Below are 16894 nucleotides of genomic sequence, written 5' to 3'. Positions count from 1 at the left end.
ATGGGCTATGTAAGAATCAGGTGATGTTTTTCTACTTTCAGTTCATAGAACAGGGAGTTCATTCAAATACACGCTGTTATATTATTTGTAAAGTAAAAATGGCCTCTACTGTTTCAGCAGAGTTTGCAGAAGAAGCCTATTTGGGAAACAATTGAGTATGCAACCAAGTTTTGAACATAGAATGATGTAAATAATATGTAGCAAAACATTTTCTGTTGCTATGAAATCACATTTTATTATTAATCTTAAGAGACATCTGTAAAAATCATACCAAATTCTAAATGATGGTTGATCAAGTATGGCTGAAGATATTTTTCTTTCTCTGGTTTAGGTGGAAGTATTTTGTGTTACAAAGCTAGGATGTTAATTTGCTGACAGTCTTGGTCTGTATTCTGCTCCTCTCTCCTATCCAGAATGAATTATACTACAGATCTCTGTCAGTGTAATGCAGCAGAAAACCACATGTTAGTCATCAGGCTTGCATTTTTTGTTCTGGGCCACAGAGAGGCTACCCATCAGTGCATAAAGGTCTGCCCACCTGGCCTTTCAGATCATAGTTCAGGCACACAATTAATTCATTATGAGGTAAGTCACTGCTTGCTTTTGAACTCGTCTTTGCAGCTTTGGAGGTGAATGTCCTGTCACTGACCTGAAGAAATACCTCTACCCTTTTAAACTCCATTAAATCACATTTCCTTCTGTTTTGTTTTGTTTTCTTTTTTTTAATAGTGGCATAGAAGGAAAAGTTTATAGTGATAGAATATATTCAACAATTGGCTGAAAAAATAGGGCACCTAGGCAGATAACTTGTGACAGTGAAGGATTTGGAAACATAAAACTGATTAAAACAATATAATCAAATTGATTTAATTTACACTCCCTCCTCATCTGGAATACTACATTTAATTTAATGGGCCATAAAAGGCCTGAATTAAAGAGAAAAATCTCACTATATCCATTTATTTCCAATCTCACCAATATGTATTTCTTGGTCAGTTTTGGTCAGAGAGAGATCTTATTCTTTTAGTAACTATCAAATCCTATTTCCCTCTTCCTCTCACTCGAAAGGTAATTATGATGCTAAATTTTGTGTTCATCATTATCTTGCCATTTTAAAATACACTTATATTCTGTGTTCCTAAACAAAATATTATATTGCTGCTTCTGGACCCAAAAATATGATCATACATAAGTGGTCTTCTGAAACTTTCTGTACTGACTGAACCTCTAAGAATCATATACACCAGTGAATGTAGTGGCAATGTGTCATCTGTACTCATTTTTCTAGAGTATAAAGTACATCCAGGAACACACTGCAATCCAGATAATTTGGTATTTATGCAATTTCTGAGAAACACAGTATTTGACTGAAAGAAAGTGGAAATCTGTTTTTTCTTCCCTAATATTTGGTATCAAAATTGTTCTTTTCTTATAAATAAAGAGTTGCTAAGAACTAATATTGAGGTATAATTGCACCAACCCGAAGACAACATCTAGAACAAATAGTTGTTGAATAATCCAACTTACGTCTCTGGTCACAAATATTTGTCAGGTATCTATTCCATCTGATATCATGTTTTTGAAAGGATAATAAAAAAGAGAAAGAGGGGTGTAAAAACAATAAGAAACTGGGTACCGACAAAGGTCCCAGAGATTATCTAGAGATTTGAAAAGTTATTATTCAAGGAGCTGCAAGACAATCACGAATAAGAACATCTAGCTTTTCTACTCACGATTCTTAAAAAATATTGAGGGAGACTTTTGAAATCTAAAACAAAGGTAAATGAGCTTTGAGTGGGTTCTCATTTGCTTTTGCAGATACTTGGGGGATGACAAAGATGGGGCCTTTTAAAACCAAATAAACAGTTCAAGATTCTGCGATCAGAACTAAAATACCCTTGCTGTGCTCTACATCAGGACTGTTTCAGGACTGAGGGGAGCGACACACCAATGTAGCATAAATGGGGGCCTTTGGGATGCCAGCTTAGTGCTTGGAGGGTCTCTTGTTAGATTATTCCCCTTGGCCAACCCTAGGTTTGTCTTCTACCTTCTGAGTGCCGTGAGGCCCTGAAAACCACAGCTCAAACTCAGACGTCCTTAAGGCAAATGACCTCTCTGGCTGCAGTCCCTTGCTTCTCTGGGGTAACCTCTGGGTTTCTGTCTTTGCTTATATTTTGGCCTAATAATTTTAATTTTATAATGTATAATATTTTACTGTATATATGCACATATGTGTTTGTGTATATGTATAATTTATATATATACAAACAAATATAGATATCTTGGCATAGCGCCTGGAAGATACTTCTGTTGTTCAAAGCAACTGTTTAAAATCAATTTAGTTGTGTCAGGAGACAGTGAGATCCCTATAGCTAGAAGTGTTGTGGTAGAAGTTGGACAATCACATGGCAGGCAAGCTATAGCAAAAGAGAACTGGTAAGTCACAATTAGCCCCAAAGTACTATGACTCTATAAATTATAAGAAGTATGTAGGAGTTATGTACAAGAAGGTGTCACACCAACTTTTCCTCCATAGAAGAATGCATAGTTATGGAGGAGTTATAATGACCGAAAGAAAATTGAAGGCTTTCAGTGAATGGACCCTGAGTTCAAAACAGTGAGTTCTGTAAGTCACTGTGTTCACACTATCACCTTGCTTCACCTCATACTGCAACTGTATATATGCTTGCTGACTCCCGCATTTACTTTTCTCTGCATATTGTACTGCTGATTATAATAAGTGATGTTACTTTAAAGTAACTTTCTTTAATATGCCATTCTTAAGGTTAGAGCTCATATTTTATTTATATGCCCACTGCTAGACAAAATGACTGACACACAGTGGTAAATGTTTGCTCAGTGGAACTCTTTGTGCTCCAATTCTTTTTCATTACACTTAGGGTCAAAAGGACAAAACTCACCTTGCTAGGTGTTCTTCTGAGAGATTTGCATGAAGCTCTCCTTACTGATGGGTTTACTCCCATCAGACTAATCAATAGCTGAGCAGCATTACTAATTTGTATAAATGTTGTGCAGTGTATACTTAGGATCGCTAAGGATATTTTACTTGAGGACTATATGTAGTGTTTTTCAAACACCCGATTGTCATCCAGCTATTGTTCATTGTCTTATTTATAAATTAGATTGTGTTTACTCAATTCCATGTATTATAAAACTATAAAACATAACTAATATCTACTTATAATAGTCAATAAACACCTATTTCTCTTATAAGTTTAAAACACAGAATTGAGCCAACTTGAACTCAGCAATATCACTCTGTATTAGGCAGCTACTCGGGGAGCCAATTTCCAAAAGAACGAAACTAATAAGGGTCTTACCTCAGCATGAGGAGTAGGGGGCAGAACCGAAGTCTCGTTTTCAGTAACATTTCCAGTTGGTCCATTGTTTGGTGAACTGGGACCAGATCCTGGAGAACTGCTGCTCACTGAGGATTCTGAAAAATATGGGGAAATACAAATATATGCATGAAAAACACACACAGATGGGTGTTTGTAACTGTAATATACAGTATTTGGTGGTTTTTTTAAACTTTTATCTGAATGGCATGCACTGTGTCACAGGGAGAATGAGGGAAATTTATGGAATGTTTCTCAATTTTCATTCTACCTTTCCCTCTTTGTGTTTACTGACAAAATACAGTATAGCATTCTATAGTTCCTAGAGAAGTAAAATATCCAGTTAGAGAGGCCAGTGGAAGCACTGGGTGAAGGGGGAAAGAGTAAAGGATCTGCTATTACTTGCTCCTACGTGATAAGAAAACAATGAACAGTGATAAAGGTAATGAATTTCTACAGATCAAAAAAGCAGCTCATCAACACATGGAACCAAGAGCAATTTCCTTTGTGACTGCTCAAATGCTGAGTTAGAAAGGATTCTCCTTGATATATGGAGGCTGTACCTTCTTATAGCACATGTGTGTCAAAGTTGCAGGAAGAAAATATAATAGAAAGTAAAATCTCAACACTGCATTGCCACTCTTTTACAAACTAATTTGACTTTAACCTTACCCAACTTATTTTCCAAAATACGGAGATTTGTTTATTTAACATGTAAAAATTTAAAAGCCAATATAATGAGAAATTCTTGGTTTTTTTGTTTGTCTGTTTTTTTGTTTTTCTCCGGTACCGGGAACCAAACTCACAACCTTGCACTTGCCAGGCAGGTGCTTTTGCCGCTGAGCTAAATCCCCAGCCCATAACGAGAAATTCTTATAAGCAAAAGTTTAATAACAATACAAAATATTTAACTAACCTCTTTTCTCTTCAATAACAAAATTTATATGTACTTCAACTTATGAAAAATAATGTATCTCTTAAAACATCTAATTAAAAATAGAAAGGTCCAATTCCTAGAATAATACCTAGAGACATCACCTTATCAAGGCTTGGAAAATGAGTTATTGAGCTCTGTTTAACTCTTTACCCTCTTCTAACGTTCACTCATCTCAGAATTTTTCTATTTGCCTCATCTTAGGTCTTGCTAACCCCTGTATCCTTCCATCTTGTTAACCCTGTATAAATGACCTTGCCTGGTGCTTTTCACAGACTGCGTACTTTGATCTGTTTTCCACCAGCACCTTTTCTATTGCAGCACATGTTACCTATACTCTCCATTCCCACTTCAAAGGTACAGCATTACTCTTCCTTTCCCTCACCCGACTCTGGAACACTGACTTTTACCCTTAACCCCATCCCTTTTATTGGCTGGGGACTTTCCTCATGGATTACTCGGTATTTTCAGCCCCTCTTCCTTCTCCACCGGGACTGCCCCCCTAGTGGGACAGCGTGTTAATAATCCTTGACAAGCAGGGTACTCTCAGTGCCTACCATTCGTTCAAGCCCTGGCAATATGGCTTACTCATTATCAACGGCAACCACTCTCTCACGTACCATCAAATTTGAAGGCTTTTGACAAAACAGTCCTCATCCTCCTAACTTCTTAGACAGTAACCTTATCCATCTCCATGGTCATCATTCTGTCTCTCTGGCTCTCCTCTTACCATCCCTAAACACATGCACGAATCGGTGGCCTTCTCCCTTTTTCTCTATCCTTTGTTAAGGTCACTCAGTCTTGTAATCTTATATGTTATTTTTAGGCAGTATTCTCTCATGGAGTTTTTATTTCTTGCCTTTAGCGCTCATAATTTCAGCCTGAATTCCTCTGGAATGCAGGACATTACGTGTGTGTGAAACTCAATGAATTCTAGTATTAAATATTTCCTTCTTGCCTCTAGATTTTACCACTACCCTTAGAGTCATCCTTATTTCTGCTTTATCCTAATCAGTTACTGGGTCCTTTCAATTTGTTCTTTGTGTCATCTCCACGTGTGTCTGACTACAATCATCTCAGTTTAAAGAGTCATGATTTTCTCGTGAACTCTGGTTCTCTTAATGTTCCTGAGTCCCTACCACAGTCTCTCAGAACTTTCTTCCAAACTCTTGCCTGAAGAATCCCCCTACTGAGCCAACTTTTCACCATGTCCCTCTTCTCCTAAAAGCCGTTATTACCCACACTGCACTTTCCATGCTCTTTGAAACAGAGTCAGTTACCCTTTACTACTTTATGTTTTTTGTTCTCCTTTTTGTCCACTCACTCAACTGCAAGCCCAACTCCATGTGTAAATTCAAAGTCTGCTTCCTATTACAATCTGTCCCCCAAAGAACAAGAGCTCTCAATTTCCAGACTATACAGTACTTTCTCGCCTTCCTCTAAACAACATATAACTCAACTCTTATTAGTACTATTTCTCTATACAACAATGTAGAATCACTGGAAAGAATGTGAGACTCATGAAAGAATTCCGACCCTCCTACTTGTTTATTATAGCATCTCAGCAAATTATTACTATTACAAAATGTGTAAGCACACTTTTCTCACTTCCTATAGCTTACTTATTATATTCTCAGTAATCTGGTCTTTCTCCTATTTGTCATTTATGGTGTTTACTTTTAGCAAAGAAAATGCCCTTTAAAAAAATTCTTACAGGAAATTTCTTTTCTCTGACTTGCCTTTCCCACATGATTAAGTATTTCTCATTAATGTCTCATTTCCATATCATTTCCATATTTTAAAAATATTTTCTTAAACATTCTGATCAATTTTAAATTTTATAACTTATGTTATTTTATGTTTATTTTAGTGTAACAGGATTTCACCACATCACACTGGACAGGATCTGGAGGAGGCAGCAACCGCTTTTCTTGGAACACAAAAAAGTCTCAGAAAAAGAGTGATACTAGAACTGGAGCTTGGGGAAGAGAAGTTCATGAAATGGGTGCAGTGGAGAAGAGGGTAGAAAGCACTGCTGGCACAGGGAGGAGACCGTGCCTCAAATATTAGAAGTAGAAAGCTTGTGAGGGGCAAAGCACACCTGGATTTTGAAAAAGAGGAAAATGTTCAGTGGTCCCCCCACATCAACTATCGGGTTATAGTACATGCTTAAATGCAAGGTATGGGATGAGAGAAGGATAAAGATGGGAAATGATGACAGCAAGAGGGACTTAACTGCCAGGGTACCTTTGATGGTCTCCAACTACGTTCTAATAGTATTTAGTATTAAGATACAAACAGCTAATCCAAATGTGATGAAATTTAGCCAGGAAATAAAGAGGGATACAGATGCAAATGGCTGTGTGTCAGTAGATCAGAGCTGCCAGAGGCATTTAGAATAAGAACAACACACCAATTAAAGTATCGTCCAAAGCATCCCCCGTGCCAGGGCACAGGCCAATAGTGTGTCTAATAATAGCATAAGTCTCTCTTCAAATAGCTATTATTTCTCAGGTGAAATGAGGAGTCCTTGTGAAGCAATATCAGGCAATAATCATTCAAAAGAAAGCTTTGTGCTTTTATCTGTTTGTTTCTTTCTTGCAAAGAAAGTCTTTTTGTCTCTATGACTTGTACTCCGAGTAAAATTTTGGTCATTTTAAGATTATGGTACGTAGTGTATCAACTGTTGTTAGTCTCACATTATTTTTTCCTGAAATTTTTTATAGAAGTAACAAGAGTACTTTTGTATATTCCATTTATTAATTTCTATATGTATGGCACTAAATATATGTCCTATTAAGAACTAAAGCATATAATATTTAAATAAAAAGAAACGCAAGTAAAACTCGGCAAATCATAACATTTGTCAATGAGAACTAATCATTCAGGTAGGCACTCAGCTAAATTTCACTGCAATATTTAAGGGGGGAAAATGAATGTGGTGAAAAAGGACAAAAAAAAAGACTTGTGAAACGGGAAGAAACTGGGTGGGGGAAGGGGAAAGGAGAAAGAAAGGAAGGAAAAGGAAAAAAAATACAAGATAGTTATACTACTGGTTTCTCATAGTTCATTGAAAAGAAGAGTTTGTCTAATATCATTTGGAGAATTTTTTAAGCCCATACCTTGTGCTCTGAGTAACTACTTTGAAGGTGACAATAGGTAGTGTATTAACTATTGTTATTCTCCTGCTATTTTATTATAAAATTTTGATTTCTTTTTCCATAAAAAATAGACTAATTGGAAAATAGGAAAGAATACTGGCATAAGTAAACATGATCTTAGATGTTGAGACTAAAAAGCAGAAAAAAATCTATATATATATATATTTTGATTGTTTCTTCAAGTTTTTGTTAGCAGGACCCTACTCTCTCCAATTAAAAAACACCTCCCTTCATTTACATTACACAATTAGCATGGCATTTTTTTCCTTTCATTAAAATGGATTTATGCTTCACTCACCAGTCCTACCAAGGACTTCAGTTAGGCAAATTTACCATTTTTACCTACTTAATATACAAAAATATTTCTTGAAAAAAGTCTGTATTTTCAAAATTAGAATTTAACTGGTAAAAATTTCTGAGTATATTGGTATTATCAAACAAGTGGAAATTCTATGAAAGTAATTTTATTTATTGTTCATTTCTTTCAAACTCCTTATCCCTTAAGGAAAAAATTTCCATTATAATCAGTAACATTTTCCACACAAGCATGCCAGTCTATCGGAATTGTACAGGAGACTGAATATCTTTTAAAAACCAGTTAAATCTTTAAATTGCATTGGTATACTGTACTTAAATATAAATTTCTACCTCCACTATACTATACTAAGGATAAGATCTGATCTTATAGAACTAGTAGCAACTGACTGCACTGGTACAAGCACTGTTTTCTTTGAGAATGGAGAACACCGGTTGTAGATTACTACTTCTTTGTTGATACAATCACAGGCAACAACCAGAAACAGTGCATGGCTCCAAGTAAGGACTCAGTGAACAGCTGTCAGTACTATTTTGTCAAAACTTTTGGTTCTTGTATCCTTAGGCATGCGCTAATTTCAAATCAGGCACAACTGGGACTCAGAGGGTTTGTAAGATATCAGGTTGAATTTCCTAAACTGTTCACCTTACTCCTAACAAGGCAGCTAAAAAAATATGAACGCTTCCATTTGAGACTAGTGAAAATGACAGTTTCTTCCCCTTCAGAAAAAGCAATATATCCCCCTCCTGCCATAAGTCCCAGCTCACTAGTAAACACATAAAGTCATTTATGAGCTCCGTAAATTTGTTGAAAAGTCAAAGTTTTGCTGTTCCACATAGTTTAATTTTCCCAGATGTATTTTGTACACTCAGGTCTAAGTGTGGGGGACGTGCTCTTCTCGGACCTCCTTCTGTTCATTTCTGATCGGATTTCATTACAAGTTATATTCTCCTGGTTGGCATTCTTAAAATGGACTGCCTGTTTCTGAAAAGAATAACGTGGGCCTTGGTGTTCCCTAGTTATGCCTTAACTGATGCGTAAGTTCTTTTTGTTTTCTTTTTCATTCATTTCCTGTTTAACACAGTTGGTGCATACATAGCAAGGTTTACTGAACTATTTGTAGATTTTCAATAATCAATCAAGCAATTACTTTTCCTCAGAATAACTTAGTATGCAGCAGGTATATTGTCTAGGCTTCTATTTGGTCCCTATCCCAGCATTTGTTAGTGTAAGACTGCCCCATCCTCAATTACCTGTCACCTCAAACATTCGCTTCTTGAATGAAGTGACAACATTTCCATCCTTCCGCCTGAGTAAGGGGCTGCTTCTCCTCTCTGCCACTTTCTGTTTTAACCTGGACCGCACCTTCAAGTTGGGCTCAGAGGCTGGGGATTGAGACAGAGAAAATAGATAAAATTAAAAAATAGAGAGCCAATTGCCCCTTTGTTTAAAAAAAAAAAGTCTAACCCTTTCTTGGTCCCTTCTCACTCTCCAATTAAAATCCCAAGCATGTAAATAAGGCATTGATGCTAAATGAATTAAACAGACAAGTGCAGTAATCATTTTTATGGAATGTGAAAAGCTTTTTTTTATTATCTAAATATGAAAGTGAGAAAAAGAGGAAAAATACATTTTCTACTTACTTTTTCTAGGAGGACTGGGATCATTAATGGGACATTTAATCACTAATTATGTTTGGGTCAGAGTAAGATTTATTATACTTTATTGTCAGGCCTCTTAATTCTCCCAAGAGTGAAACTCAATAACCTCTAAAACAGTAACTTAATGTGATTTTTGAGACTCTGACCTGACCTCTGGTAATAAGAAGACACCTCTGTAGCATATAATTTATATCTAATTTTGACTCCAGGAATAAGTCTTTGTCAGTAGTTTCTAACCTAAAACCCTGGGAAAACAGAGTTTAATAATGCCAAGATGTCTGCAATCCCTGTGGATGAACCTTTCCAAGTCTTCGGTACACCATCAGCTAGAAAGGAAGGTTGATCAAGTTTTAGAACTGAAAGTTTGGAGCTAGGCTGTTATGTTTCAAAATATAAATGTACTTTGTTTATTCAAGGTTATGTTTTTGGCTAAATTATTCTAATTAAAGAAACTCCATAGTCATCATTTATTAAGTTTTGAAATAATTATTCGCTAGGAGAATGGAAACATTGGATTGGGGCTTTGTGTTGAAGCTGATGATAGTGACATTAGTAATAATAGAAAGGATATCACTGATGACAACGGATAGTTGTATCGTGTTTTCTAAACATAAGTGTTGTGTTCTATTCCTGTTCACTCGTTTAGGCATAAAAGCTCTACTTATGGCATAGATACTATTATAATGTGATAATATTGATGAGGAAACCAAACTACACAGGGTAACCTGGCCAAGGTTATAGAAGTCAAAGGGGATGAAGTCAGGGTCTGTACCCAATAAGTCCAGTCTATTCTTATAGATACTGAAGATACCATTCCCCCACCTTTCCTTATAGATAAACACCATAAAAGTTGCACAGCAGTTTATCTAAAGCACCACTAATTATCTATAGCGATAATATGTCATAACATAGCTAGATGTTTTTGATCAGTGAACATGTTTTCTTTGAGGGAATTTATATTTTTTGCCACACTACAAAGGATATCAAAAGTGAGCTTACAATCTTTTCCCCACTTTCTAACTTTCAGAGTTCAAAGACACTATTCTTTTATTTTCTTCTTGCTTTCTTTTCTCTGTAGCTTTAAACTTGGACTAAGAACTCTTACATTATAGGTTTGCTAGCAATTGGCTATGTGAAAGACAAGCAATAAAAAGATTAAGCTCAGATACAAAATGTAAAACAAGTTACTTTTTATGTTGCATGCCTGACTTTATGCCAGAAAATATGGAAAAAGTAAAACATTGGGGTGCTGAAAATATTATAAAAGTGGAAAACCAAGAAGTCAGGAAGATGTCATGGCAAAGAACAAGAATCTCAGAGGGACAGAGAACAGAAACATGCCACCTGGTGAGCTCCCACCTTGAGCCAAACAAGGTAAGCAATTTGGGAAAGATCAAGGATTCTGCTGGGTCTTCCAGAAGTGGCAGTGCTCATGTCTGAACCTTACTTACTAGCACCCACCATGCACAGGATTAAAGTGAGAAAATGGCACTGTGTTAGCCAATTTGGATTTGTTTTCCAGTGTACATTTATTTTAAAATTCCTTTTTAAAATATCAGTCTTAACTCTGAAAGCTATAGAAAATAAATACATTCTTCTAAAACCTACAAAAGAAAAATGAGAAACTGGAAGTTCCTAAGTGCTAAACACATTTGTATTCTTTGCAGCTTTGCCTATATCCCTAGGACCAAAATTACACATTCTCAGACTTAGGTCTAGACATGACTTTATGATGAAACCTAATAGATTAAATGCTACACACTGGCTGTCCCAAGGAAGTAAGTTAATTAACCACTTCAAAAGGCACTGCTGGGTGAAGTAGAGAAGGCAAGGCACATCCTGTGAGGATGTGAGTTTCAGCCTTCCGAGTTTTAAAATTTTCAATGAGACTGAAGTGCTTTCTGAGCCTGATTCTTCATCTGTGAAACTATGTCTAACACTTTTCTGACTTCAGAGTTGTGACCATCCAATCAGACCCCTGAGAAAAACTGAAGAGCTGGCAAATGTGGAAGAGAGGCAAAAGTTTATAGAACTTACAGCATTAGCCGTATTAGCTAGGATGGGCCAAGCCAGGATGGGCCCCAAGTCCCCCAGTTCTCAACCCTGTCCTCCTCCTTCTCCTAACACACTGCAGCAGCTGGGGCTCAATGCATGCAATCAAGACAAAAATGTGAGCACTGCTTGGAAAAATAGTGTATGTCATTTACAGACTCTAGATGACACCTAGAATGCCATAAGCCTTTCATAAAGAAATTATTTTAAGGGTGGCAGATAGTTTCTACACCTATGTTCATCTATTTGAGAAAAGATGGGACACATAGGTCTTAAATTTATTTTAGTGGTCAGTGTAAGGCAAAGAACCACTGGAATAGGAACGAGAACCGGATTCTTTTTTTTTTTTTTTTTTTTGGTTTTTGGTTTTTTCTCCGGTACCGGGAACCGAACTCACGACCTTGCGCTTGCCAGGCAGACGCTTTGCCGCTGAGCTAAATCCCCAGCCCCTGAGAACCGGATTCTAATCTTGTACCTACCATCTAATAAAATCAAAAACATTAAATGATTCACAGTCTCCCTGAACTTTAGCTCATTCCTGCAAACCAAATACGATGACACATTTGTAAAGCTTGCAGTCAGACAGAGGTACATTTAAATGCCTGCTCCACACATTAGCCATTCGGCTTTGCATGAATTACCTGGTATTTGATGTCAAAATGGAGATGGTGTAGTCTGGGTTTTCTCCATTTGCCTAACAGATTCCATTTTTCTTCTTCTTTGTGGGATGGCAGCTGAATCCTTGAGTAGCATCACTCTATGCCTTCGCAGGAGTGACTGGCTTTCATTTGGACTCAACTTACTGGGAGGACAGGTCGGTGATAACAGGATTAAGGAAGAGGGATTAAGGTGCTCATCATTGGCCAAGGCTTTGCACCTTCATGACCTCATTTCCGCCTTGAGGCTCTTGCTCCAGGGCTCTAGCTCACCGAGAAAGATTCCTCTCCTTTCTCTTTCAGCGTGGGGATGAGAATGGTTTCCTGCCATTGCTATTTTCTAGGTCTTTTCCCATCCCTAAGCAGGTTTCCTTTGAACCTGCTCATTTCATTGTAGTCTCTCGTAATGTCTATAACCTAAGCTGCACAGTCCTGTCCCCAGCTATGACTCTTATTAATGCAGTCCTATGTTAATTGCAGTTACTGTGGAATCAAAGGAAATCTTGTCCAGTATAGGATGAGCCATCGGTTCTCAACCAGAGAAGAGGCTGCGCACGGGGGACACTTGGTATTGTTTGGGGACATTTTTGGTTGTCTGCCAATTTCCAGCATGTAGAGGTCAAGGCTGCTGTCAAACATTACACAATGCACAAAGCCACCTCCGTGACAAAGACTGATTTGGATCGAAATGTCAACAGTGCCAAGTGTAAGAAGCTCTGGGATGAGCAGTTAGTAACTATTGTTAAGAAATGTGCTACTCTGAGAGTGATTAACAGAGATCATTATATCTGTCAGAGATGCTCAAGGAGGATGTAGGAAGGTAGAGGGGAAAAAGAAATGACCACAAATTGCAGAGTGCTCTATGTACCTTAAAATACTAAATATTAAATATTTCCATAAATTTTACTCTTGGAAATTGATTTAGAATTGTTTCAGTACTGTTAATATTTCTCTTTTAAAGTTTTTTTTTTTTTCTATTTTTTGTTATTTTCAGTACCGGGAATCAAACTCAAGACCTTGCACTTGCCAAGCAGGCACTTGTGCCACTGAGCTATACCCCCTGCTCTTCTAAAGTTTTTGACAGAGAATAACTATGCATTTAATGGGGAATGGTGTGATGTCTGGTACCTTATACACTATGTGTTGATGAACTCATGATATTTAACGCAATCCCTCATCCCAAAATTTATCATTTCTTTGTGATGAGAACATTCAAGGTCCTCTCTGTTGTGTCAGATTACATTATACAATACTGTTAACCATAAATCATCTTCTACCTAATAGGACATTAATATAAATTACTCCCATTTGGATGTGACCTTGTATTCATTAAGCAAACTCCTTTCATCTTCTTTTCCCCTCTGATTACAACGAATCCGGCTAGTTCTATGAACTCAGACATTTATGATTCCACATATGACTGAAATCATGTGAATACCACTAATATTTCCAAGGAAGGTAAAGTCAGTCAACTTCTCTTGGTTGGTGGAGATATGAGTAAAGATATTCTCAATGATAGGATGCTACTGTGATATTTTTATCTTCATAAGCTGAGGGCATGAGCTTCTAAAATCACTCATATCTGGAAATGTGCAACATAAGCACATGATCGCACAGTTTACAACTTCTGTGAGGAAAGGCCTCAGTGATTCTGAGGAAAGCTATAGCCTGCCTTTCAACACTCATTTTGCATTGACAGAGGTATTATGAGCATCTTGCTGGTAACAGTGAGAGTTGGGATGATCGATAACCATCATTTAGTCCTTGCGATGCTCTATAAACTCCCTCCTAACATTTCAGAAGCCCACACATCAAAGCTCAGCATGAGATACACCCAAGCAGAATTAATGACCTCCTGCTCTGACTCAGTTTGGAGTTAAGAGTTAATTCCATTTTTTTAATGTTTTGTCTCCCCAAAGGCTATTTCTGCTAGTGAGTTACTAATGGGATGGAAATCCTCAGCGTCCAGAAGATCACTGGTGAGGGAGAAGTTCTGTTCGTGTGCAAACGTACTTCATAGCAAGTTGCATCAATTGCCTATTTTTATCCCACACTCATTCTCTAAGTCTCAATTAATCATAGAAACAGAAAGCATGCCTTCTAGTGTGTGTGCCCAGCTGAACGCATGTCTGCTGAAATGAAAACTCTGCAAAAAAAAAAAAAAATGATGCACAAGTCCATAATCACTCCCTCCAAACCTGATTATCATTAAAGTGAAAATGATCAATACTGAAAAGGACAGAGCTAAAACACTTTTCTCACTTTAGAAAAATGAAAAAAAGAAACAAAATATTTGAAGATTGTCCAAGAACACTTCAAATCTGTAGTCTCATGCTGATCTCCATGATGCAGAATAGCTTTAGAATTTCAGGTATGAAAATAAAAAATGGGAAAAAGAACAATAAAATGAGGTTACAGATGGTCAGGATAAAAAATACTAAGGAGTCAAAGACACAGACTCGAAATGACAAGGCCCACACTTGTCATTTCACTAGAAGACCCGTGTGTGTGATGAGGTACATGAGTATAGGTTGTCATGATACACACATACACATACAGACACACAAGTTGTCCTTTGTGGATGTATGCAGGATTGGCAAAATCAGATCCAAGTCTGATTCCAGTGGTAACTCTTTATGTACTAACCGCAAACCTGGGTGAGGTGTTGAATCTCTGCGATCATTTTATTATTTATACAAGACCAGTAACTATGCTTATCATATGTCTTAGTGGAAGATAAAGTTCCTAGCTCACCTGGCTATCTGTCACAGAAAAACTCTTCAAATAGATGGATGCTGTGTACATTTTATGTAGTCAACATAAGACCAACTTACAACAAGTAAAATTAAAAATAACTATGAAGTCTTACAGTGACTGCAACTGGTATTATCATTTATAACAAACACAAAATGATAGGCACTACATTGGTGCTTTAGAAACAGTAGGAACATAAGTAGATACTTCCATACGTTTGCTCAGTATATTTAAAAAAATTTTGGTTACTTTACATATTTTCCTCACTTTTTATGTACCTGTTTTTAAATTCCACAGTATGTATTGCTTTTCTTAAGTATGTCACTATCCATTAAAATGATTACCTACTGAGAGTATTTTGTCTCCGTTCACTTTTAATCCTAGACTATCAATATCCTGCATACCAATAATTTAAATTAAAAATTTTAAAAGTATATATCACAGTAGGTAGAAATCTTCATTCTCATGAGAAACAGTCATAAACAGAAAAAGGAATTGCAGCTGAATTACTAATATTATTTGTTAATGTTTTAACACATGATTTCATAATATGAGTTAATATGATCATTAATTAACACAATGCCCTAGATTAATACATGTTTCTCTACACCAATGAATGTATGGGATGTTAAACAATTACACCTACTGTAAATGTTTAGCTGTATAACCACAGGTGAAGGCCAAGCCTCCACTGCCAGCCTCAGATCTCTTTCGCGGGACAGTCTATTCTTCCCGGACATGCTGAGTTCTAATAACTTATCCACATAGCTTCTTCCTTTCCTGCATTTCCCAGGCTAGCCTATCTCCTGTCTACAGCCTGCCTGAGATGATGCCATTTCAAACCTGTCACTTGGAACTGAAATGTAAAATCTGTCACACATTCACTCTCCCTCTTTCATAAACTGTAAGTTTCTTCTCACCTAAGGCAGTCCCCTAGGAATCCATGTCTTGCGTGAACTGCTCTACTGAACATATAATTACAAGCGACATTTGGGACACGGTAAATTGTCTAATCTAATTGATGAAAAGTTACACAAATTAAATGTTCCATTATTAGACAAAGACTGTATATTTTTAAAAGTATAATGCACAAATGTATTATAACTCACACCTATGTTAGGCTTGGATAATATGAATTTCTAATGTTATGAGTCAAATTTTATACATTTTTATATTGAGGTGCAAAATTTCTAATCTATTTCTAATTATAACAATGTGCCAATAGGAACTTAACATATGCAAGTCTTTAAAAATAATTTTAGGAGAATTTTAGCTTCTAATAAGAAGCCGTATTTATGGTCATATATAATTCCAATTTCCTGCAGAATTCTTTGAGAAATAGTACTACAAACATTTACACATTTTCTTATTGCAAATATACAATGATGTGTGTTAGAAAAGCATTTTTTTCTCAGAAACTGCATTTACAGTGAAATTTCCAAAAACACACTCATTTTATGACATTCAAACATTTTCCTCTGGTGTGCAAGTCATACACGGTTGAGATGCCTAAGAACAGGACAACTGAGCACACTCTAACAGAGGCCCGTTGTATTTTACATGTAACAGTATTTGAAAACAGGAGTTAAATGATGGGTGATTGTGTTTACATCACATGTCATTTAATTCTCACTTTCAAATGAGCATGATCCAGTGGTGAGCGCTCTCAGCTCTGGGTGGACACTTCTGCCCAGCGTTACTGGATGCCCCCTCTGGTGGGGACAGGGCAGGGACCTGTGCAGCTCCAGGGGCACTCCCTCCGCCCAGGCTGAGAGCCGTCCTATCTGTTCAGCCCTGCTTCTTCTGCCTCATCGGTGACTTTCCACAGCGCTCGGTGCTCAGCTGGCTCAGGCAGCCCTTGTTAAAACTGCTTACTGTGTGACCACCACTCGGTGCTGCACTTTGGGGGCTTGGTACTCAGAACTGAACCCAGGACCTTGCACTTGCCAGGTGGGCTCTGGCCACTGAGCTACATCCCCTGCCCCTGCATTTTTCAAAAAT

At 37.1% G+C, this 16894-nt stretch overlaps 1 protein-coding gene across 6 annotated transcripts in view; it reads right to left on the bottom strand.

Moving 5' to 3' along the window:
- Window positions 1–16894, bottom strand: part of Hdac9 (histone deacetylase 9) — an 885718-nt gene that overhangs the window by 357841 nt on the left and 510983 nt on the right. For 3 of the 6 annotated variants that reach the window (XM_005377344.2, XM_013510571.1, XM_005377345.2), the window contains 2 exons: window positions 9024–9155; window positions 3342–3457 (listed from right to left, as the gene is read on the bottom strand). In XM_005377344.2, the coding sequence (XP_005377401.1) occupies window positions 3342–3457; window positions 9024–9155 (248 nt within the window). The remainder of the gene's footprint in view (window positions 1–3341; window positions 3458–9023; window positions 9156–16894) is intronic. The other 3 variants (XM_005377351.2, XM_005377350.2, XM_005377349.2) reach the window with 1 other exon arrangement.

This window comes from Chinchilla lanigera, unplaced genomic scaffold, assembly GCF_000276665.1.
Source record: "Chinchilla lanigera isolate Chin_1 unplaced genomic scaffold, ChiLan1.0 scaffold00009, whole genome shotgun sequence".
Classification (NCBI taxonomy): domain Eukaryota; kingdom Metazoa; phylum Chordata; class Mammalia; order Rodentia; family Chinchillidae; genus Chinchilla; species Chinchilla lanigera.
Note: the sequence above shows the minus strand (reverse complement) of the source record. Positions and strands in the feature narration are given on the sequence as shown.